Source organism: Fusarium fujikuroi, chromosome FFUJ_chr07, assembly GCF_900079805.1.
Source record: "Fusarium fujikuroi IMI 58289 draft genome, chromosome FFUJ_chr07".
In the NCBI taxonomy this organism is placed as follows: domain Eukaryota; kingdom Fungi; phylum Ascomycota; class Sordariomycetes; order Hypocreales; family Nectriaceae; genus Fusarium; species Fusarium fujikuroi.
In genome coordinates, this window is record NC_036628.1 from 581,300 (window position 1) to 603,583 (window position 22,284).

Genomic DNA, 22,284 nt, shown 5'->3' on the forward strand with positions numbered 1-22,284 from the left:
AATCGTTTTGCCCCGTACTGGAATCGAACCAGTGATCTTCGCATTACGAGTGCGACGCCTTACCACTTGGCCAAGAGGGCTAGATGAGCTATTAAACGCTGGGGTGTTTTTTGGGCTTATGTATGTCTATTGAGCTGACTGTGTCGGCTGGGGTGATTGACTCAGGCGCTGTAAAACAGTCTCGTTCATTGCTATCGAAACTTTACTGATGACTAGTTCTAAGAAGTCGGTTTCGGATGCTTAGATTATTGTTATGGCACTGTGGGTAGAGCTTCGGGGCGGTTTTCGAGTCTCGGTATCGACTTGTCGCGTCAGTCGTCGGGGTTTCAAGCGATCCGTCGGTGATGGCGCAGCGTAAAAGCAGATCTAAGAACTGCCAGTTAGCGTCAACCAGGCACTTACACATTCGTAGCATAGAATGTACGGGTTCCGTATTGTATTCCGGCGGTCACGGCCGAAGTGTCCCCACAAATCCGGCGACCGGGGCTCCGTCTAGGACGGGGTGCCATTTCTGGCCGGTTTCAACTAACTGCACTGTCGCTATCAGTGAGATTCTGCATGATAATGCTTCTTGAAACAGATGATATGACGCAGAACCCGGTGTTTAGGTTACAGTCCCAGCAACTCATGGGTGCATCATGATGATATCATGCTACAACGTGACAGTTTAAGAGGCCACTGGAAGCCATGCTGCGCAAGCTTGAGATATCAGAAAAACAATCTTATCAGAGACTATGAATAGAAGAATCGCCGTCACAGCTACTATAATGTCGCATGCAAACTCGTTCAGAGCCGCCCGCCAAGTATGGCGAGCTTCAGCTGCAATCCCCAAGGCCGCTATCAGGCCCTTCTCAGTGTCTCCTCGACTTGAGACTCCTCCGATTCTATTGGAAGATAAAGACAAAGGCTTTGGCTTTATTCGTCACAACAGCCGTCCACCAAAGCCGAGGTCTGTTGGAGTTACTGAGATTCGGGGACCATATTATTCGGTGATGGGGAAGCGGTATCTACAGGATGTGCTTGAGACGTGAGTTTACCTGCTCATATAAGATATCAGAGTACTGACAGACCTAGGATGGGTCATCATGTCGATGGTCTCAAGTTTGCTGGTGGTTCGTTCTCCCTGTTCCCAGAGGACAAGCTTAAGGAGCTCATCAATCTCGCCCACGAGTACAACGTCTACGTCTCTACTGTACGTCTCATTGCAATCCTCAGGTCTCAAGTCTTACTGACCATAATATCAGGGCGGATGGATGGAACACGTCCTTCTTCAATCTAACCCTGTCTGGGCCGTAGACCAATATCTCAAAAAGTGCAAACAACTTGGCTTCGACGTGATCGAAATCTCGTCAGGCTTCCTCTCCATTCCCCAAGACGACTGGCTTCGCGTCGTCGACAAAGTCCACTCCGTCGGGTTAATCGCCAAACCTGAATGCGGCATTCAATTCGGCGCTGGCGGCGACACAGAAGCTTCTGAGCTCTCATCACTCGGAACCTCTGATCCATCGAAGATAATCCACATGGGGAAGCGCTTTATCGACGCTGGAGTAGAGCGCATCATGATTGAGAGCGAGGGCATCACAGAGAATGTCAAGAGTTGGAGGACGGATGTTATTCAGCAGATTTTACGGGAGTTGCCTCAGGAGAAAGTCATGTTTGAGGCGGCGGATCCAAAAGTGTTTAATTGGTATGTTAGAGAGTTTGGGACTGACGTTAATTTGTTTGTGGACCATTCGCAGATTGTGCAGCTGTCGTGTTTGAGGGAGGGAATTTGGGGACAATCCGATACGTTTGGATCAGTGGTTAATTACAGGCCGTAAGATTGTTTGGCTTGGAGGATTTATTGAGGTTGGACAAGCAATTGGCCCGTCTAAATCGTGATGCCATCATGATGCACTGAGTGACCCCGCGATGGGGCTGGACAATCTCGATGGAAGCACTGCACACTGACATCATTGCTTAGAGATATAAATAACATGCCATGATCGTTCCAATTTCTTCATTCATCCATAATCTGAGATTTCTATACAGAATAATTGCTTCAATTGACTGAATACTCTTACACAATGTCTCAAGCTGGAAAAGATGGTTCATTCGACCCTGTTCCAGAGGCTCAGGCACAGAAGCTTCCAGGGTACGCACGCGATCAATTGATCTGTCTCGGATTCACTTCTAACATCGGATCACAGAACTGAGAAAGATATGAACCCGACTAGCGAGTCCACCAAACTTGAAGGAAAGAATGAGTTCCACGAGTACAGAGCCGCCAACAAGCTCGAGGGCGCCAAAGCTCTCATCACAGGCGGAGAGTAAGCAGACATTTCGTCCCTCGCACAAAATCCCATCACTGATCCCTATAGTTCCGGCATTGGCCGCTCAGTAGCAGTCCTCTTCGCCCGCGAAGGCGCAGACGTAACAATCGTCTACCTCCCAGAAGAACAAGAAGACGCCGAAGAGACCAAGCGAATGGTTGAGAAAGAAGGCCACAAATGTCTTCTCTTTCCAGGAAATCTCATGGACAACGAGACCTGCAAGAACGCAGTCCAGAAACACGTTGATGAGTATGGCAAGATTGATGTTCTGGTGAACAATGCTGGGAAGCAGTCCATGTGTGAGGACTTTAAGGATATTGATCTGGATGATGTAGAGAGTACTTTCCGAAGCAATATTCTTCAGATATTTGCTATGACGAAGTATGCGCTTCATCATATGGAAAAGGGTGGCTCGTAAGTCTACACCGCATTGTGTGAGCCTGGCTAACAAAGTAGTATCATCAACTCAACATCTACCGTTGCCTTCAGAGGAACAGCGCACATGGTAGACTACGCATCCACAAAAGGCGCCATCACGTCGTTCACTCAATCGTTGTCAAAGCAGCTCGTCAAGAAGGGCATCAGAGTCAACGCTGTGGCTCCAGGACCTGTGCATACTCCTCTGCAGCCTGCTTCTCGACCGGCAGAGCAGATGGAAGGCTTTGGCAAGAATTCTCAGCTGGGAAGAGTTGGACAGCCGAGTGAGATTGCGCCGAGTTATGTATTCCTGGCTTCGAAGGATGCGACCTTGTTCCACGGGCAGGTCCTCCACGCTTATCCACTTGGCGACTAGGGTGTATAGCTGAGTAGTTAAACTAATGAATATGTATATCTCGGAATGTGATTGAGACTGTTAGTGCATAGCAGAGTGAGTGAAAAGTCGTGGTGTTGTGTGCCATCTTCCAGGAAGTTTCAGCCGTAACGCATATACACGCCTCTATCATCATCGATCTGCTGAGCTGAAAGTGTGGTGAACTGAACACCATTCCAACGTACAGGTGTGTTATTGCTGACCATACTCCAAATTCGCAACAATCACAGAATCTCATAAAAGCCCTAGACGCACAGTATCTACACGTTTCAACAGGATAGGCGTCCCCTCAACTCTCAGCCTCAGCAGTCTAATGCACCTCAGACGAAGCATCATCATCACTAACTCCATCATAAGACATGATAGCCGTATTAGTCGTTAGTCGCCAATAGTCTCAATCCAGCCAGCCACATTTGGACAGCATCCAATTATTCCGAGAGCTGGAGGGCCTTTGGTTCGTATTGATGCCGCTAGGAACGGCTACGGCCCGTGAGATCTGGTGTTCTAGGCTTGAATGGAACGCATCGATAGTTTCGTCTGTAAGAAAACGCAGTTATCTGCGAGGAAAGTTCACCGGTATGTGATGAAAGTCTTAGATGAAGCGGGGTTCACTACAAGAGTCGGTTTATCGTTTCTTATCACATTGCTTGTCTCAGCTAGCCACTGTGTTGGTGTTGTGATGGAGCTTTCCGGATGGGAACCTCCATGGCCAGACTAGCTAGCAATAGGTTCTGCATAAATAGAGTACAAGTCCCCGGCAAACAGGTCTGTCCTTGTCAAAGGAAAAAGCCATTATCTGTGACTGCTAGTTTGTCTTCATCATGTCTCTCCCAGCTGAAGAACACCACCTCCATACCCGTGCCTTCAAGCACATGTGGGCACGGCACGTCGCTCAGAAAGGCTTCGAAGACGATGTCCAAGCCGCTGCCAAGCGTGTGATCCAAGCTCAACAAGAGCATCCCGAGCTTTTCCCAAAGAAAGTTCATGAAGACGAAGGTGTCAGTAAGATTCTTGACAAGACCCAGAAGCTCACTGGTGTTGGCTTCGTCCCCAGAAAGTCCAACCATCTTGAGATTGGTATCATCGGCGCTGGTGTCGCTGGACTTTTCACTGCCATGGTATTTGACTGGCTGAACGAGCAGTGCCAAAAGGAGGGATTGAAGATTGAGTACGACATTATAGAGGCTGCGAAGATGAATAGGCTGGGAGGAAGGTTGTATACGCATCGATTTTCGCATGGCGAGCATGATTACTATGATGTTGGAGCTGTGCGATTCCCCAACAACACCATCATGAAGAGGTACGTCTCCCAAGAATCGTTGTCGTTGCGATCGCTCAAACGCTGCAGAACCTTCCAGCTGTTCAATTACATCGGCCTCAAGCCAGGAAAAGGCGGATTAATCCCATAATACATCGGAGATGAGGACAATGTCTGCCCAACATACTTCAATGATGTTTCCGGCGTCGGGAACGTCTGGACGGCTGAAGCGAATGACCCATTCAAGATCAACGAGGGTCTTCCTGATAAAGCCAAGATCCCCGTTCAGTGCGTCTCCTTCCTCCATTCATGACAGGTCGCTAACAATAACATAGCCTACTCCAAGTGAACCCTTCAGACCTAGTCAGTGAGGCGTTGGAAGACTTCATCAAGGTGGCTGCAGAGAAGTTCAAGAAAGCCGTTGAAGAGAATGATGAAAAGGGACCGGAGACAACCAAGCTTTGGGCCCTTCTGATGGAGGCTGATAAGCTTAGCACTCGCCAGTTCCTCTCTTCGTGAGTACCCAGTGCACCAGTGCACCTTTGTAGCAGACTGACGTCGTGGTAGGGGAGATGGCGATAGGAAGAAGAGGGAGGGCAAACCCAAAGACAATTCTGGTCTCATTCCCGAGGGGCCGGGATACAACTACAACACCATTGAGTGGCTCGAGTCTGCCACATAGTGAGTAGAATGCATGGTTCCCTGGCATCTTTACTGACACTTCTCAGTGGCACTGGCTGGTACGACCAATCCCTCACGGAATGTGTTCTTGAAGAACTCGACTTCGCAACCCCCAAATCAATCGACGGCCAGCCCACTAATTACTGGTGGTGTATCGATGGAGGTGCCCAGACCATCGCGCATCGTATGGCGAGAATGATCAAGCAGCCCGTCCAGTACAACAGCCAAGTTGTCGCCATAGATGCGCAAGTCGAAGAGCGCAAGAAACGCAAACCCGAGGACTTCACGTCGATGAAACTCCGCATCAACAAGAACCAGGTTGTCAAGGAAAAGGAGTACTTTGCTGTGTTCAATAGTACGACGCTTGGTGCTCTTCAGAGGATGGATCTCAAGGACGCGGATCTTCTCTGGGGCACCAAGCAGGCCATTCGGGCTTTGGGATATGGTGCTTCGTGCAAGGTTGGTATCAAGTTTGAGACTGCGTGGTGGCAGAAACCTCCGTTCAACATCAAGAAGGGAGGCATTGCGCACACTGATCTTCCTCTTCGGGCTTGCGTGTATCCGTCGTACAACATTGAGTCCAACGAAGGCCAGGATTGGGATCCCAACAAGCCTGCCGTTCTTCTCTGCTCTTATACCTGGGGCCAGGATGCGCAGCGCATTGGATCTCTGATCTCACCCCAGACGCCCAAGAATGAAGAACAGCTCCTCTCTGTGCTTCTTCATGATCTTGCGCAGTTGCACTCAAAGCAGAGCGACTACACGTACGATCAGCTTCTCGCTCTCCTCAAGGATCAGTACCGGGACCATCATGCATACGATTGGTACAGAGACGAGAACATGTCTGGCGCTTTCGCATACTTTGGACCAAGTCAATTCTCCAACATGTGGTCAGAGATCATCAAGCCCAACGCCTACGGTCAGCTGTATCTCATCGGCGAGGCCTCCTCTTCTCACCACGCGTGGATTGTCGGCGCCCTCGAGAGCGTCATTCGCGCAGTATATCTCATGTTTGAAGGCCTTCAAAAGCAAGACCCCGACAACGCAGCCTATAAAAAAGCCATTGAGCTCTTGAGTAAAGAGCCAGATACTCCCAAAGAAGGCGGCGATGTCTCTGGAGGATTCCCAGGCGATAAGCCCCAAGAGCCGCAGAAGCTACCGTCTGGCCTTCCGTTCCACCCGTTGCCGGAGGAGATGCCCAAGAGACAGCTGGATGCTGATCGGGATGCGAAGTTGGTGAGGGATCCATTGGAGGATGTCAAGTTTGGTGATGAGGTTTCACTTCTTTTCTCGAGTGCTATGATCACGTTGAGCTTGATTGAGAGTTTCTTTGAGTTGCAGGTTGATGAGGCCAAGGACAAGCCCCAGTGAGCACGTAGTATTGAGAGATACTGAGAGATTGACAGGGTTTTTGCGTGTCACTTTGACAAGCAGAGTGAGCTTGAAGCAGTTAAAGTCTGCCGAATTTCTTCAAGTCAGTCGTGGATTTATCACCATAAATCGGAATTATCGTCACTCCAGTCCTCGCCATCGTCGTCATCAACCCATTCATCGTCGTCGTCCTCAACCTGACCCTCAAACATTATTGGCGGAGTCACAGGCTGGCACTTGGTCTCAACTTCACTCCAAATCGTACCACGTAAAGCGTGATCCCTGATCCAATCCTGGCATGAGGCGATCGGACCCCTTCTCCTTGATCTTCTATCATATCTTTGATGCGTAGCCACAGTTGAGACAATGATTTTGTTGTCGGGGTCTACTTCTTGCCAGTGAGGTATCTTGCTACTGAAGTCATATAGGTAGGGTGGCCAGTCGCAGAAAGCCATTGAGATTTTGGGCCCTTGATACACCGGACCGTCATCCTTCGTGTCCTGGCGGTTGATTTTGGCCCACGCCGCCGCCCATTCCCCTTTGACATCATCGGCGAGGTCAGGCCGCACGAAAACAGCCGTATCTAACTGTGGACACGACGCCATATCCTCGAAGAATGTATCCGCAGCCATGACGTTGTACAGACATAAACGCCGCAGTTTCGGCCATTTGATAAAGACATGGGGTTGTATAACTTCAGTATCCGTATCCACGTATAATTCGTCTTTCACGCTGATAAGTTCTTCGATATTGACCAGAGCCTCGAATCCTTGTCTGAGTGGCTCCAAGATGTCTCCATTTTGTGTAGGACTTAAATCTCTCAAGGGCATATCGACGATGATGGTCTTGAGGACTGGTGCAAGAGTGACGAGAACGTCTTTGAGAATGTGGATCGTTCGGAGGTCCTGCATTGGCGCGTCTCTCCAATTGTGAGTTGAGTATTCAGAATATCCATCATCCACAGGGGATCTTGAACGAGGTGCGCGATGACTCCCAGTTTGTGACCCATCAGCCCATTCATCGCTCTGATCAGTTTCCATGTCACTGTCCGAGCCGTCGCTCATACGACCAGGTTTCTCCTTACCACGACGTACAGACGGAGCGATAGCCCCATAAGTAGAGGCAGTGTCAAACTTGTAATGTAATGGGCTGAGATATAGTTTGGCTGAGCCATAGGCTTCACATGGTGAACGCCCGGTGATTGGGCTCTTTTGCGAGATGTAACGTCTGAACCTGCGGAGCTTTGACTTTCTATCGATGTAGAGACAGTTTTGCCAAATGAGTTTGCTAGCAGTGGGATGTATTGCTTTGCACGCCCTGGTTAAAGCCACGAGTGTTTTCGTGATAGGATGTGATGCGGGGAGGATTGGTCGCGACCCATCATACTGAGGGATCAGGTTCTCAACTATCAACAAAATGATCTCGATTGGGAGCCTGGTATTACTATCGGCAATTGTGTGTTCAGCTTCCATGTTGGACATTGGTGAAAGTGACAAGATTGGATTGTTATCAGATGCTACGGTTTGCTGTTGCCTTACGCGTTGAGGTTATTCTACTAACCGACAAGAGGCTCGCTTAAGGTGCCCCGATACGTGAATGTGCTTCAACAAACCGATTGTAGCTGGTGTCAATTATAAAACTTTAGAATTAGAGCATATACTCGGTTTATATGCTAGATATCAGCCTGGTTAATACGAGGAGAAGGCCTTTTCTTCTCATGTAGCCTTCACTTATTGTCTCAAGTGTTCAACGGGATGATATATCGGTGACAGTCTAAGCTTTACCAGATAGCTTAAGAGCTGTCGGGGTATCCTACCTTTTCATCATGTAGTGATGGCTGTTACCTAATTAGTAGGAGAAACTGCTTTCTTCGTTGCTTCGTTTGAAAAAAGCTTCAAACACAGCCATCTCTTATCCCATGTTTGTATGCTGCCTTGCATGCTGGTGCTGCTTGAACAAGCAGAGAACCTTCCAGAGCTCAAAATGGACTATATAAGCCCCCTTCCTCTCATCATCTAGAAGAACTCAAGCTATTTTTAAAACCTCATAGCCAAGACTAAACAAAGTCAACCCTCTGAGAACAGACAACAAAATGGCGGACCCTTCAACCTACACTGTTGGGTGGATCTGCACCTTGACAACAGAGCTAGTTGCGGCAAAAAGCTTTTTGATGAAGAGTACGAAGTGACTCTAGACGCACAAGCTCCCGGAGATAACAACAGCTATTCCTTCGGGAGAATGGGGAAGCATGACGTTGTCGTAGCATCTTTACCCAGAGCCGAATACGGCATAGCCCCAGCTGCGTCTGTAGCCAGAGACATGTTGAGAACCTTTCCCAATATTCGGGTTGGACTTATGGTCGGTATTGGTGGCGGTGCTCCGCGCCCCGAGCATGATATCCGTCTTGGAGATGTCGTTGTTAGCGTCCCTCCGGGAGCGAAAGGGCGAGTCCTTCATCATAACCGCGGTAAGACAATACAGCAACAAGAGTTCCAGTTGACTGGGTCATTGAACCAACCACCCCAATTTCTGTTGACCGCTGTGGGGGGCACTAGAAGCGAATTATGAAGGTCAAGGCCATGAACTGAAGGAAAGAATCGAAAAAGCACTCAGCAAAAGACCTCGCCTCAGGAAACGGTATGGTCGCCCCTTAGCAGCGACAGACAGGCTCTATGAATCCAGCCACATTCATAGCGAATCTCCAAAGTCTACAGCATGTAAAGACAACTGTGGCGAGGAAAACGTCATCTCCAGAGAGGGCCGAGGCGATGATGAAGATGACCCAATGATTCATTATGGTCTCATTGCCAGCTCCGACAAGCTCATGAAGGACGCAACTATCCGGGATAAGTTAGCCAGGGAGGAGGGAGTATTGTGCTTTGAGATGGAAGCAGCCGGCTTGATGAACCACTTCCCCTGTCTGATTATCCGTGGGATCTGCGACTATGCCGACTCTCACAAGAACTAGGAATGGCAAGGTTTTGCAGCAATGACTGCTGCAGCATATGCGAAGGAGTTGCTTCAGAAGATTGTGCCAACCGAAATACAACATGAGAAGCCTCTTGGGAAGGTACTTGGTGAGAGTGAGAGTGAGTAAACATGGGAGATTAGGGTATAGGAGGCACTAAATATCTACATAGTCAATGAGAGTCTGCAAAGCATTACTGCGAGTGTGAAAGGCACCAGTGAGACCGTAAATTCCATTCAGAGTGAAAAGCGACGCTTGGACATAGAACGCTGGCTCAATCCTCCGAGGTACTCGACAAATGTCGTCAAAGCCAAGAAGCGCCGTCATGCTGGTTCTGGACTCTGGTTCATCCACAGTCCGATTTCCGAGGAGTTCAAGGCTGGCACACGGAAACATCTCTGGCTCCACGGGTTGGCTGGTTGTGGCAAAACAGTGCTAAGCTCTCGAATTTTTGATTATCTCAATGATGCAAGTGGCATTCCTACCCTAACATACTACTTCGACTTCAACGATGTTGAGAAACAATCTCTCTATGGCCTCCTCCGGTCGCTAGCGTTTCAACTCTGTCAATGTGGAGGCGAAGCCGCACTAGCAATGCTCTATGAGCTATTTACATCCTGTGAAAATGGTTCAAGAGATCCAGATGAGTCGCATTTAGAATCATGCATCAAGTCTATGCTAGATACTATTGGTCGTGTGTTCATTTTGATCGACGCCTTGGATGAGTGTAAATCGAAAGACTCCCTTCTCACATGGCTAAGCCGACTCGCAGAAGAAAATGTGCAATTCCTACTGACGGCTAGGCCTGAAGACGACTTTCAACATCAGATCGTTGATTTATTTGGTGAAGACAACTGTCTGAGTTTGGATACGACCGCCGTCAACAACCACATAAAGTCCTACGTTCGGTCAATCCTTGATACGAATCCAAAATTCACAAGGAAGAGTTTGAGCAAAGAGCTACGGAATGAAATTTGTACTAAAGTCGGAGACGAAGAAGATGGAATGTATGTTCTACAGTATATTCGGAAGACAATATTTGACATGGACGCGCTAACAGTTTGTTCAGGTTTCGCTGGGCAGCTTGTCAGATGGATTCTCTTGAAGCTTGTCTGACTCCGAATGATGTCCGCGAGGCTCTTGTGTCCTTACCACCTACCCTGAGCGAGACCTACGATCTAATGCTGGAAAATATACCTCCTCAGTATAAAAAGGGCTCACTTCGCCTGTTAAATTTCATATTGAATTGCGAGCATCCTTTGAGCCCCCCTGAGGCTGTCGAGGTTCTAGCGACACGATCAACACCTAAACAAGATCGACTCAGGTTTGATCCTGAAAATAGGCTTTTCAACTTCTCCGATATTGAAAAGTATTGTCCCAGTATGATCTCCATAGTAGAGGTCATATGGGAGGAATTCGAGGAAATTACATGCAAAGAAGTACATCTCACTCACTTTTCTGTCAAGGAGTATCTAAGACAATGCAGCACTTTCTGCCCATTGAATTCTGCGATTGCTATCACCCAAACTTCACTCACTTACTTGAAAGATATCAATGGCCCATTCTATCGTATGTGCGCTGAATTTCCCCTTGCGGCTCGTGCGGTAGACATCTGGCCTCGATTTGGAAAGAGGGCACAGTCTCACAAGCAAATTGCTGAAATGATAGGCGACTTTTTGCTGGACTCAGAGAATATCTCCAGGAGCTACCGGATCTTTGCATCGAACTTTTTTTGGTGTGAGAGTTCTGAAAGAAGACAATGGAGTACTTTTCCTGCACATCATCACACCATATCAGAAGGTGCCTGTCCCCATGGGAATCCAGGGTTTTCATCACGCTTGCAAGAGTGGACTGCAAGAAACCGTCAAATACATGTTGAGAAGCCCACATTTCAAGGCCCGGGACGACGAAAAAGAAGCCTATCTAGTCATAGCAATCCGCAACAAAGATCCGGAGCTGGCCGAAATACTCATCAGACATGGTGTTAGCCCTGATGCATCACACCCTTCATACGGCCCGGCAGTCAACAATGCGTCACAGGTGGGCCTCAGAAATCTAGTAAAAGCTCTAATCCAAGCCGGAGCCAATGTAAACAGATGGGATAGGGCCAATGACTGGATGGCTGCTTTGAGTGCTGCAGCTGAACATGGCCATCTGGAGATCGTAGAAGATCTACTCAAGGCTGGAGCTCATGTCGGGCTTCAAGATTCTGTTAAACTAGCTCTTGCGAATGGCCATAACAAGATAGTTGAAATCCTCAGAGACAAGGCTTGCAAAGTTAGGCGTGTCACCGTTGAATTACTCGAAAGTGCAGCCTCTCACAGGACAGTTGAGCTTGTTAGACGGCTCCTGGCTACTAACCCATACCGCAGATGCAAATCTGCGGCCCTCTCGAAGGCGTGTGAGTCTGGGCGTGTTGAAATTGCCAGGCTCCTCCTCTCCGAAGGTGCGGAGGTAGAGATCGACTCTCTATGGTATTTTGATGGTGCTGACATGCCGCGCAAGTAAATAGAGACTTGTCATTTCCAGGACAATGCTATTGTTCTTGCAGCAAAGTCGGGCAACGAAAATATTGTGCGGATGGTACTCGACAATACATCTGGCCTTGATAAAGTAGTTGACCTTGCTCAGGAATTCGGGCTTGCTATATACATGAAGAAAGCTTTTGTGAAGGCATTGGCAGGTTGTCATCAGAAAGCTCTGACAGCTCTTCTTGATGCGTTGGTGAATCATGCTCATACTAAGGAATATGATACACTCCGGGCTGCATCTGAAGTCCAGAGTCACCAAGTCCTAAAGGACTTTTCCGTTCTTATAAGAGAAGAACACCATCCCTACTTCATTGACACTGTGTCTCAATTGCATGAGATCTTGCTCGGAGATCATAGAATCATCCTCCAGTCTCTGCTGAAAGAAGCTGGGGAAAGGTATTTGCAATACAGAGACGTAGATGAAAAAACGGAACTCCTTCCACCTATCGAGGTCGCGGTTTCAATTGGAACTGTAACCATAGTTGAGCAGCTTATTAAAGCAGGCGTTGACATAAATCTGGATGAGACACTCCTTCGTGCAATAAGCAATGATCATGGTCTATCGTTAAATTATTACTGGATTACAAGAGCAAAACGAGATCTACCATTGAGTTATCAGTGGCTAGTCTATTCGATAATGCCTTGAGCTGTGCAGCAGAAAGCGACTGCTCCATAGCACATATGTTCCTAGATCATGGAATTAACTACGACTGTTTTAAAGAATATGGCGCGACTCCCCTCCACCTAGCTGTTCAAAGGGAATGTATTACTGTTGTGGAAAGGCTACTGAATCTCGGGCATGCGGTCGACAAGGACACGATCGAAGGTACCCCTTTGCATTCTGCCCGTAACAAAGACATCATCAGTGCCCTTCTGTCTGCTGGGGCTGATGTAAATGCAAGAGATTTTCTTGGCTGGACACCACTCCATAGAGTATCGCAAACTGGATCTCCGGAGGCGATGCGGACCCTACTGCGAGCCGGAGCCAATATTTTTGCCCTCACCAACGACAAAAGGACTGCTCTGCATATAGCCACGGAATATGGCTCGAAAATTATCTAAACAATCGAGATTCTAATCGAAAATGGCCTTGATGTAAATGGCAGAGATGAACAGGGCTCGAGTCCACTTCATAATGCTTGTTCTCGATCTAGCGTCAAAGTCGCAGCGCTACTACTCGTGAATGGAGCCGATGTTAACGCGAAGGATAATGAAGGAAAACCCCCCTTTCAACTAGCAGCCTGCCACCACATCTCCAGGGCAACTGTTGACCTCGTGTCTCTGCTGGTAGATCATGGATGTGATGCCAACGCTCAAGATAAAAAAGGATCCACAGCATTACACGATGTCATTACCCGTAGCAATATTTACGGAGAATTCAGTTATCCGTATCTTTCAGCAGACATAGCTGAGCTACTGCTTGACCAGGAAGTCGACATCGATGCGCGAGATGTCGAGGGAAATACTGCACTATTTCTGTTTCTCAAGTGCGAGGCACTGGCTGGAGCGGAACTGCTGATTAAAAGGGGAGCCGATGTTACGGTCTTGAATATATATAGGGAAACAATGCTCCACGTAATAAAGGGAAATACCTTGAGTTTATGCCCGATTTTGCTGGAGCGCGGAGTGGATGTTAATGCTTTGACAATACATGGTTACTCACCCCTGGCTCTTGCGTTGAAGAGGTATTGCTGGCGTAGCGACCAGGTACAAAAGACTCTGGCTGAGAAATGCATATTTGGTTCTGCATGTTCTCATCCTAGTTATCAAGCTTTTGGGACAGAAACTCAAACCTACACATGTCCATAAGGACACACCTAAAGCCTGGATGACAGGAGGACCGTAGCCCTTCCGCGCTGCAATGAAACCATACTACGGATAGCCACCCGTTGCGCCGGTAAACCGCAACATCCTCGACTGCTCTGACATGCGTTGAACTACAGGGTACAGCCAGATCTTCTCCCATCTAGTGCACAATCCCGCAAGTCTGCATCCACAAAGCCCATTCGCCTCACAAGGCTGGGTTACACTACATCTTGCCTCAACGAACCGGTAGATCATTCCTCAAAGCGCATTGATCCATCCTCCAACGCACTGCAACACTGCATCGTGAAAGAATCCTCATCTCACAACAGTGCAGATCGTCATCGTAACCAGCCACACTCGGATAAACACTACTAATTCGGAAATACACTAGTCTGTGGCACAACTCAATTGACGACAAGGTTTCTTATCTCGATGACCCATGCTAATGGCAAAAGAACCGGTGAGTCCCAAGACTTGACCAAACAGGCTTTTTTTTGCAAGCGTTTACAAAAGTCCGCCGAGGGTCAAGAAAGAGGGGAATGCTTGGATGGAGCCGAGAAAAGATCATCATGTCATTTCGCGGTGGCTGATAAACACCCATCTCTCTATCTCAGATCCCTGTCGATGCGACGAATAAGCGTAGAAAGATGCTTAATGCCCAGCGCCAACTCTATCACTGCGCTAGTCAGTACTCTATCTCTCGTGACCACCATTGGCCTATCTTGCCAAGCCGTTGATGATCCCTGCGACCTGCCGTTATCAACATAGGTCGGATTGGCGAATACTCCAAAAGTTCCAGGCGACGTGGGATCCGAGTCGGCGCTAGTTCCTGGAAGAGGCAGTTCCTGCGGGGAAGCAAACACGACGCCAAGATTCGATCGCCGGAGACATCCCTGGAACTGCCTGATTTGGATTCCGCGGCCGTGAGAGGGTCATTGGTTCGTGGGACATTTTCCGTGGCTATTCAGAAGTGCCGTGCAGCATGTTGTGCTATCACGAAATGGTATGGGTTTGTGACGAGTAGATTACAATACAACTTAATTCCGTACGATCGACAACATATAAATATCAACTATTTCCACCCTCAGAAATCCCCTTCCTCACTCCTCATCCCTCTCTTTGCAGCTCAGTCCAGTCCAGTCAAGTCAAGATGAGATTCACCACCCTCTCCCTCCCCCTCTTCGCCCTGGCGGCCAGCGCCACCAAGAAGCCCCTCGTCAACGAGCTCAAGCTCCAGAAGGACATCAACATCAAGGACCTCATGGCCGGTGCCCAGAAGCTCCAGGACATCGCCACGGCCAACGGCAACACCCGTGTCTTTGGTGGAGCTGGTCACAACGCCACTGTCGACTGGCTCTACAAGACCCTCAAGGCGACTGGCTACTACAATGTCAAGAAGCAGCCCTTCACTGAGCTGTACTCTGCCGGTACTGCCTCTCTCAAGGTTGACGGCGATGATATCACTGCTGCCATCATGACTTACACCCCCGCTGGTGAGGCTTCTGGTCCTCTTGTCGTTGCTGAGAACCTTGGCTGTGAGGCCAGCGATTTCCCTGCTGAGTCTGAGGGTAACGTTGTTCTCGTTCTTCGAGGAGAGTGCCCCTTTGCTCAGAAGTCTTCCAACGGTAAGACTGCCGGAGCTGCTGCTGTCATTGTCTACAACAACGTTCCTGGCGAGTTGGCTGGTACTCTTGGTGAGCCCTTTGGCGAGTTCGCTCCCATTGTTGGTATCAGCCAGGAGGATGGTCAGGCTATCCTTGCCAAGACCAAGGCTGGTGAGGTCACTGTTGACCTCAAGGTTGATGCTACCGTTGAGAACCGCGTTACCTTCAACGTCATTGCTGAGACCAAGGAGGGTGACCACGACAACGTTCTCGTTGTTGGAGGCCACTCTGACTCCGTTGCTGCTGGTCCCGGTATCAAGTAAGTCCCCAGCATGTCTTTGAAATTCCTCAATGCTAACAGACTCTAGCGATGATGGTTCCGGTATCATTGGTATCCTAAAGGTTGCCCAGGCTCTTACCAAGTACCGCGTCAAGAACGCCGTCCGCTTCGGTTTCTGGAGTGCTGAGGAATTCGGTCTTCTCGGCTCATATGCTTACATGAAGAGCATCAATGGGTCTGACGCTGAAGTCGCCAAGATCCGAGCCTACCTCAACTTCGATATGGTAAGGACCCAAAAGTCTTTTAATAAAATCAAATACTCACAATTCTCAGATTGCCAGCCCCAACTACGTCTACGGTATCTACGACGGTGATGGAAGCGCCTTCAACCTCACCGGTCCCGCTGGTTCTGACGCCATCGAGAAGGACTTTGAGCGCTTCTTCAAGACCAAGCGTCTCGGCTACGTTCCCTCCGAGTTCAGCGGCCGCTCCGACTACGCCGCTTTCATCGAGAACGGCATTCCCTCCGGCGGTCTCTTCACCGGCGCCGAGCAGCTCAAGACCGAGGAGGAGGCCAAGAAGTTCGGTGGTGAGGCTGGTGTCGCTTACGATATCAACTACCACAAGATTGGCGACGATATCAACAACCTCAACAAGGAAGCTTTCCTCGTCAACACCCAGGCTATCGCTAACTCTGTTGCTCGCTACGCCAAGACCTGGAAGAGCCTGCCTAAGGTTACCCACAACACTCGACGATGGGATGCTGAGGTTGCTTCTGTTCTGAAGCGATCTAGCGGACATAGCCATGCTGGCGGTCCTTGCGGATCTGTTTCCGTTTAGGATGTATAACTGTAAAAGTCTGTATTATGAGAGATGAGCGAGTTTATGTAGAGTAGATAAAATGAGAAGACGAATTATGAGCTGAAATTGGTCTATGATTAATTGTGAATTTCCCCATCTTAAACTTGGAGGCGCTGATTTGTTTTACATAGGTACTCATGATACCGGAATTCAAGGCTGTATTGAACGGGCACATCAAGCGGTCGCCTATACCGAAACGGAGTTTGCTTACGTTGACATCATAAAATCTCACTCCTGCAACCACCAAATGCTCAGATGGAGCAAAACTTCTTTTTCGTAGACGGCTTAAATGCCGACAAAACTTCGAAAAAGCTCATGCGACGACATGTAATGAAGGGCAAAAATGCAGGCAAAACATTTCATCGACCATCGCGGACGAGCCAAATTGTTCAGTATCGGCCAATGGAAAGAATTCCCAGACCACTCGCGACTCAATTCTTCAGCTTCCCGTTTCCAGTACCGGTCACGAAAGTTGCTGGGAAAGCGATAGATGACTGTGAGTTAATGTTCATCAAAATTGGCGAGTTGTGCTGATAAACTAGTCTTCAACGTGACAGTCGGGCACGTCTATCCAGTTCAGTTGGGCTTCTCTGTCGAGAAGGACAAGGTCAAATGGCTCGAGATTATGTTTCGCGATAAATCATGCAAGTAATACGCCCCTAGAAATGCCACACCTAGCTAATGATCAAAGCCTACGACTGCTCTCTGGCGCTTATCCAAGCGTCAAACGAGATATATCTAGGCATAGGCTACAACTGCACCAATTCGCTAAGCTGTATATCTCAGACTCTTGACCAGCTCAAGGTGAGATTGAATAGCAAAGAAGCGCTATCGGATCATACAATGTCGATAATCATGGCTCTTATCAATCAAGAGCAGGCAGCAGAGCATTACGCGGCTGCTGAGACACATATGGCTGGTTTAAAGAGGATAGTGGACCTTCGTGGCGGGCTAGAGAATATTGGAGATTCTGTGATTACTGTCAAGATTTGCCGGTGGGTTGATATGTTGTCAATTTTGAATGGCTAGTTGCTGATGTCTAAAGGACTGATATTCTCTTTGCCATGCAACAAGGCGGACACCCGCTGTTTCATCGAGACCATATATATCACGTAAAACGCAGCTTGGCATACAAGGGATTCAATTTACAGCCAGACTCAGATGCATACTCCAACCGACTTGGCCCAATCATCCAAGAAGCATTCTCTGACACCATGGGCTTGTGCAGACTGCTCAACAAACACCAAGATGAGAAACCCCTCGATCTCCTTGAGTTTCAAGAAGTCTTGGTATCAATCTGCTATCGACTGCTCCAATTTCGTACGATTTATGAGTCTAGGCTCATGCAGGATGCTCAGTCTACTTATCATATCGGGTTATGCCTCTTTATGATATCAATTCACTTCAATAATACGCAGTTTCGCATTACTCGACGGGGACTTATCATGGCTCTTGTGAAGGAAGCCATTGAGTCCAAATTGAGCGAGCATGAGGATGAGGTCAAGTTCTGGCTTCTCAGCTTGGGAGGGATTTCAGTTTCACTTCCGGATGGTCGTGAGTGGTTTGTTGAGGCACTTCGAGAGCAAGCTTCATTGCTTGGCATTATGGCTTGGGAGCAAGTGAAGGGATGTTTAGCGAAGTTTCCGTGGATGGATGCTATCCATGATGAACCAATCCGGAAGCTATGGGATCAAGTCCGCTTGATGGACGTGTAATCACTCACTTCATGGAGTTAAAGGCCAAATGAAAGAAATCCGTTAACTCCGCTTAAGTTTCACTCCTGGGAAGATAACCAGCCAATGAGGTCTCTGAAATGTGCCGAAGACCTCTAACCGAATATGGTAGCAAATCTCTCATTGGCTCAAGCGAGACTATAGTGGCGCCAGGATCTCCATTTAACATCTTGAGATGGCTTCCGAATCGGGTAGCAAGTCTTGTATTGGATGATTTGAGAGTAAGGCTTCGATGTTTTGCGAATATTCAGACGCTCAAGTAAGAGTTCTTTGGGTATATATACAGATGATGATCGCACCCAGACAATACAGACATCAGTCACCTCTATAGACATCCACATCATACTCAGATTATTACTTCTACATTGCAAGACACGTTCTCATCTATTACCATGGCATCAACCACACACACAGACTTTGGAGCTAATACCGAAGCTATTGAAGTTGCCAAAGCGTTTTCTACCGGTCTCCGTGGCAAAACTGTCCTCATCACCGGAGTCAACCGTGGGGGTATTGGCTTTGCAACCGCGCAGGCTTTTGTAAGTTCTCCCCTCCTGGGGATATTCCACATACTTACCATCGTAAGTCCACTCAATCTCCGGCCCATATCATCCTCGCCGGCCGCAGCCCTTCCAAGGCAAAGGAGAGCATCAATGAACTCAAAGCCGAGTTCCCAGATGTAGACTACCGATTCTTGGAGGTCGACCTCTCAAGTCAAGAATCCGTGCGCAACGCAGCCAAAGAAGTCCTTTCTTGGTCCGATATTCCTGCTATTGACTTTATCATCAACAGCGCCGGCGTCATGGCCGTTCAAGAGCGCACTCTCTCCAAGGATGGCATTGAAATGCATCTTGCAACCAACCACATCGGTCATTGGCTACTTAGCTGCCTCCTGATGCCCAAACTCATCAAAGCATCCGAAAACAAACCAAATGGTTCCGTTCGTATCGTCAATGTCACCTCCGGTTCGCCTACAAAGTCAAACATGCGCTGGAGCGACATGAACTTTGATAAGAAGAATAAAGACCTCCCTCAGGAGGAGCAGCCAAATTACGAGTTCTTCAAACTCTGGGGATACGAAAATACTGAAGAAACTGCCTATGTTCCGCTCGATGGCTACAACCGCAGCAAAGTCGCCAACGTCCTTTTCGGCATTGAGGCTAACAAGCGTCTCTTTGAAAAGCACGGTATTCTCACTCTTTCTGTTCACCCTGGTGTCATCAGGACGACTGAACTGGGAAGAAACTTTCCGAAAGAGACGTTGGAGGCTATTAAGAAGATGGGGTCGGTGGGGTTCTTTACTACCAAGTCGGTAGAAGCTGGAGCTTCGACTAGTCTTGTTGCAGCTTTGGATCCCAAGCTTGCGAATGGTGTTGGGGAGACTCATGAAGGAAGTGAGAATTATGGGGCGTTTCTTGCTGACTGTCAAATCAGTACTGAAGCGATGCCGTTGGCTGTTTCGAGCAGTGAGGCTAAGAAGCTGTGGGCTTTCTCTGAGGAGGCAACTGGACAGAAGTTTTCGTGGTAGATAGCTTGCGAGATTCTTACTATTTCTTCTGGTAATTGAGTTCGAAGGACTCATAAATCACTCTAGCAACTTCTTGTGTCTTAACCTTTTATGCTTGTGGGTAACAAACGTTGTACCAGGGGGGTAGCATTATTTCTGCATAGGTTCCATCATCTTAGGCGCTTCAAATGCATACTGCATCCTCTTCACTTCCCCTCGCCACGGAATTGACTAGATTATCCATCTTCCTACATGTAGCACCGTTCCCTCTCGTAAACCCTGTAGATGCTACAACCTCATCTCGATGACATAATTCAAATACCCACTGAACTGAACATGCAGGGTGCGACATTATTTTCTTTTTGCTCTAACCATATTAGAATGTCCGAGTTCGAAGGCGATGGCCCCCATTGACGAATAAGGGCTGAGAAATCGAGTTCACAACTTGGTATAGTCTCACGCTATGTGCTTATTGACAAACTCGGTGTAGTCAATGCAGTCTTTTTGAACTTAAAAGCCAGAATTGCTTGACTTTTCTTCAACTTCAGTATCAGTAGAAGTTTACAATACTCAAAGCTTGATAGAAGACTACAACATGCCTTTATTTATGAGACTGTTGTCATCACGAGTGAATGAATACAATCTTTCACTTAGATTTCGTCATACGCCTCATCCTGCCATAGAGCAATAGTTCCTAGTCTCATGCAGCTCCAGGGTATGCAAGATCATCTCTACTTTGTTGGGTTAGCCCCTCACCTCCTCCATCAAGCAACCACTCCCTTTCAGCCGGTTAAATTCCCTAAAGCGACAAAACATACATAACCCAGGTAGGTACCCGATAAACCCAATCTGCCTAACCTTATGCTTAGAGCACGCGTCAACTGTCAAGATCAAGTTCCTGATAATCATACACAAGCTCCAGCCAATCACGCCAATAGTTCCTCCCCAACAGACCTGGCAAACCCCTGCGCCGCTAGGACCCAACAGGGAACAATCCGGTGCTCATCTCGGCGCTTTACCCCGCGTTTCGCCTCCCGTCGCAGCCAAACTCGCACACCCAAAGCAAAGAAATTCAACGCTCGCTTTTTTGCTGCCCGTTTACCCTTTTCTACCCTCTACACGTGTTTATGTACACCTGACATAGTTACCTTACCTCCTAGTGTCATTCTGACACTTTCATCTTCAGTGCCAAGTAAACGACACGGGGTTATCGTAACCTCGTTTCAAGTCTATTTAACTGGTCGACGTCGGACGCGTCTCCCCTTTTTTTTTCTTTCTTCACCGTTGAGCTTTTCCTCACTCAAAGCATCGCCAAAAACCCTCGTTCAAAACAGTGGATATCCCCCTTTCGAATATTGACAGCCAGAATATATGACCTTTTGACCACCTCCCTATTTCAGCCACCTCGACTCACCTCTCATGTCTGCGTCTCCACCCAGCGGCTCGTCCAAGCGACGGGTGCGCACAGAGGCTCAGATGAGCCAGAAGCGACTGGCAGATCGCGTCAAGCACAGGGAGAACCGGCAGGAGCACAAGCAGCGCATGGAGCGCATGGAAGCAGACATTGCACAGATCAGGAAGAACCTCGACACCGTTTCCGCGCAGCTCCGGACGCTCCCGCAGCTGAGCGCTGATCTGGTGGCTCTGCAGCAGAGATCTTCGCAGAAACCCCCTGGCGAGGCTTATGAGATGGACACGAGCGTCGAGACCCCGGACTTCCCCGCAGGGCGACGACCTGCGCCGGCAGGTGCTCCATGTGCGGCAGACCACCACGATATCCCGCCTGCCGAGGTTCCGGAGGTAATGTCGAGTTTGTTCCCCACGCCGTCGCACGTCGATTGCCGATGCGGAGTGCAGCATCACTCGCAGGCCGATTGTCTCGAGTATCGGAGTTTCGCGATTCTCTACGAGACCCATGCTGCTTTTCCCAAGGATCCGCTCCACGCTAGGTCCCTGCCGAGGAACCCTGAGCTGCCTAACATGACGCTTCACTCTTACGGGGATAATGCAGTCACATGTTTTCTGACCTCGTTTCTCAAGGGTTTTGAGATGGCTAGTGTGGAGACTTTGTTCGGGGTGTATTTCTTTGCCTATCGTCTCATGAGAGTAAGTTCATCTTTGCCTTATTGTCTCCTGCATACTAATCCTTCGCGCAGTGGCGCTTACATCCTGATCCTATGACTCTCAAGGATGTACCGCCGTGGCTGCTTCCTACCGAGGTCCAGAATACATATCCTCATCCTGTGAGCATCGATTACATCCCTTGGCCCGACCTGCGAGACTTTTTGTGTACGAATCCACGTATCAAGTCAAGACATTCTGTCAAGATATACCTCGAGTCTCTTCAGCTGAAGTGGCCGCCGGGGTGTCCCTTGATGGCTGTTCAAGGCGGTCAGGTTTGCGTGAGCCCCGAGTTTGAGGCCATTGCATGTGATCTCAATAATTGGGAACTAGGGCCACCCTGGTTGGAGGCTTTTCCTCGTTTGGTTTCACTTGTGCATCCTTAGGTTCCGGCGCATGTTTCTTGAACGGTGTATTTGGAGAGATGAGAGCATTTAAGA

General features: G+C 48.6%; 10 protein-coding genes and 1 non-coding gene; 9 read left to right on the top strand and 2 right to left on the bottom strand.

Annotated features, from left to right (window-relative positions):
• Window positions 1-9: 9 nt before the first annotated feature.
• tRNA lies at window positions 10-81 on the bottom strand. The gene has a single exon. It is a non-coding gene (tRNA).
• Window positions 82-767: 686 nt separating this feature from the next.
• On the top strand, window positions 768-1,820 carry FFUJ_08932 (probable sulfonate biosynthesis enzyme; the record flags this gene model as incomplete). XM_023580312.1 has 3 exons in its annotated part: window positions 768-1,027; window positions 1,075-1,192; window positions 1,245-1,820. The coding sequence occupies 3 exons, from the start codon at window positions 768-770 to the stop codon at window positions 1,818-1,820; spliced, it is 954 nt and encodes a 317-aa protein (XP_023433111.1).
• A 246-nt stretch (window positions 1,821-2,066) lies between these two features.
• On the top strand, window positions 2,067-3,105 carry FFUJ_08931 (related to short-chain alcohol dehydrogenase; the record flags this gene model as incomplete). XM_023580313.1 has 4 exons in its annotated part: window positions 2,067-2,134; window positions 2,190-2,309; window positions 2,361-2,726; window positions 2,769-3,105. The coding sequence occupies 4 exons, from the start codon at window positions 2,067-2,069 to the stop codon at window positions 3,103-3,105; spliced, it is 891 nt and encodes a 296-aa protein (XP_023433112.1).
• Window positions 3,106-3,944: 839 nt separating this feature from the next.
• FFUJ_08930 (related to L-amino-acid oxidase) lies at window positions 3,945-6,433 on the top strand (the record flags this gene model as incomplete). XM_023580314.1 has 4 exons in its annotated part: window positions 3,945-4,423; window positions 4,717-4,896; window positions 4,949-5,062; window positions 5,110-6,433. The coding sequence occupies 4 exons, from the start codon at window positions 3,945-3,947 to the stop codon at window positions 6,431-6,433; spliced, it is 2,097 nt and encodes a 698-aa protein (XP_023433113.1).
• Window positions 6,434-6,552: 119 nt separating this feature from the next.
• On the bottom strand, window positions 6,553-7,905 carry FFUJ_08929 (uncharacterized protein; the record flags this gene model as incomplete). The annotated part of the gene is made up of 1 exon (XM_023580315.1): window positions 6,553-7,905. The coding sequence occupies one exon, from the start codon at window positions 7,903-7,905 to the stop codon at window positions 6,553-6,555; it is 1,353 nt and encodes a 450-aa protein (XP_023433114.1).
• A 620-nt stretch (window positions 7,906-8,525) lies between these two features.
• On the top strand, window positions 8,526-11,909 carry FFUJ_08928 (uncharacterized protein; the record flags this gene model as incomplete). XM_023580317.1 has 7 exons in its annotated part: window positions 8,526-8,610; window positions 8,697-8,900; window positions 8,989-9,302; window positions 9,402-9,522; window positions 9,574-10,408; window positions 10,471-11,005; window positions 11,070-11,909. 7 exons carry the CDS (start codon window positions 8,526-8,528, stop codon window positions 11,907-11,909), a joined length of 2,934 nt encoding a protein of 977 aa, XP_023433115.1.
• Window positions 11,910-14,888: 2,979 nt separating this feature from the next.
• Window positions 14,889-16,462, top strand: FFUJ_08927 (related to aminopeptidase Y precursor, vacuolar; the record flags this gene model as incomplete). XM_023580318.1 has 3 exons in its annotated part: window positions 14,889-15,661; window positions 15,711-15,906; window positions 15,956-16,462. The coding sequence occupies 3 exons, from the start codon at window positions 14,889-14,891 to the stop codon at window positions 16,460-16,462; spliced, it is 1,476 nt and encodes a 491-aa protein (XP_023433116.1).
• Window positions 16,463-16,738: 276 nt separating this feature from the next.
• Window positions 16,739-17,135, top strand: FFUJ_08926 (uncharacterized protein; the record flags this gene model as incomplete). XM_023580319.1 has 2 exons in its annotated part: window positions 16,739-16,979; window positions 17,026-17,135. The coding sequence occupies 2 exons, from the start codon at window positions 16,739-16,741 to the stop codon at window positions 17,133-17,135; spliced, it is 351 nt and encodes a 116-aa protein (XP_023433117.1).
• A 203-nt stretch (window positions 17,136-17,338) lies between these two features.
• Window positions 17,339-18,198, top strand: FFUJ_08925 (uncharacterized protein; the record flags this gene model as incomplete). XM_023580320.1 has 2 exons in its annotated part: window positions 17,339-17,478; window positions 17,529-18,198. 2 exons carry the CDS (start codon window positions 17,339-17,341, stop codon window positions 18,196-18,198), a joined length of 810 nt encoding a protein of 269 aa, XP_023433118.1.
• A 410-nt stretch (window positions 18,199-18,608) lies between these two features.
• Window positions 18,609-19,744, top strand: FFUJ_08924 (related to double substrate-specificity short chain dehydrogenase/reductase 2; the record flags this gene model as incomplete). XM_023580321.1 has 2 exons in its annotated part: window positions 18,609-18,755; window positions 18,803-19,744. The coding sequence occupies 2 exons, from the start codon at window positions 18,609-18,611 to the stop codon at window positions 19,742-19,744; spliced, it is 1,089 nt and encodes a 362-aa protein (XP_023433119.1).
• A 1,455-nt stretch (window positions 19,745-21,199) lies between these two features.
• On the top strand, window positions 21,200-22,230 carry FFUJ_08923 (uncharacterized protein; the record flags this gene model as incomplete). XM_023580322.1 has 2 exons in its annotated part: window positions 21,200-21,829; window positions 21,880-22,230. 2 exons carry the CDS (start codon window positions 21,200-21,202, stop codon window positions 22,228-22,230), a joined length of 981 nt encoding a protein of 326 aa, XP_023433120.1.
• Window positions 22,231-22,284: the final 54 nt, after the last annotated feature.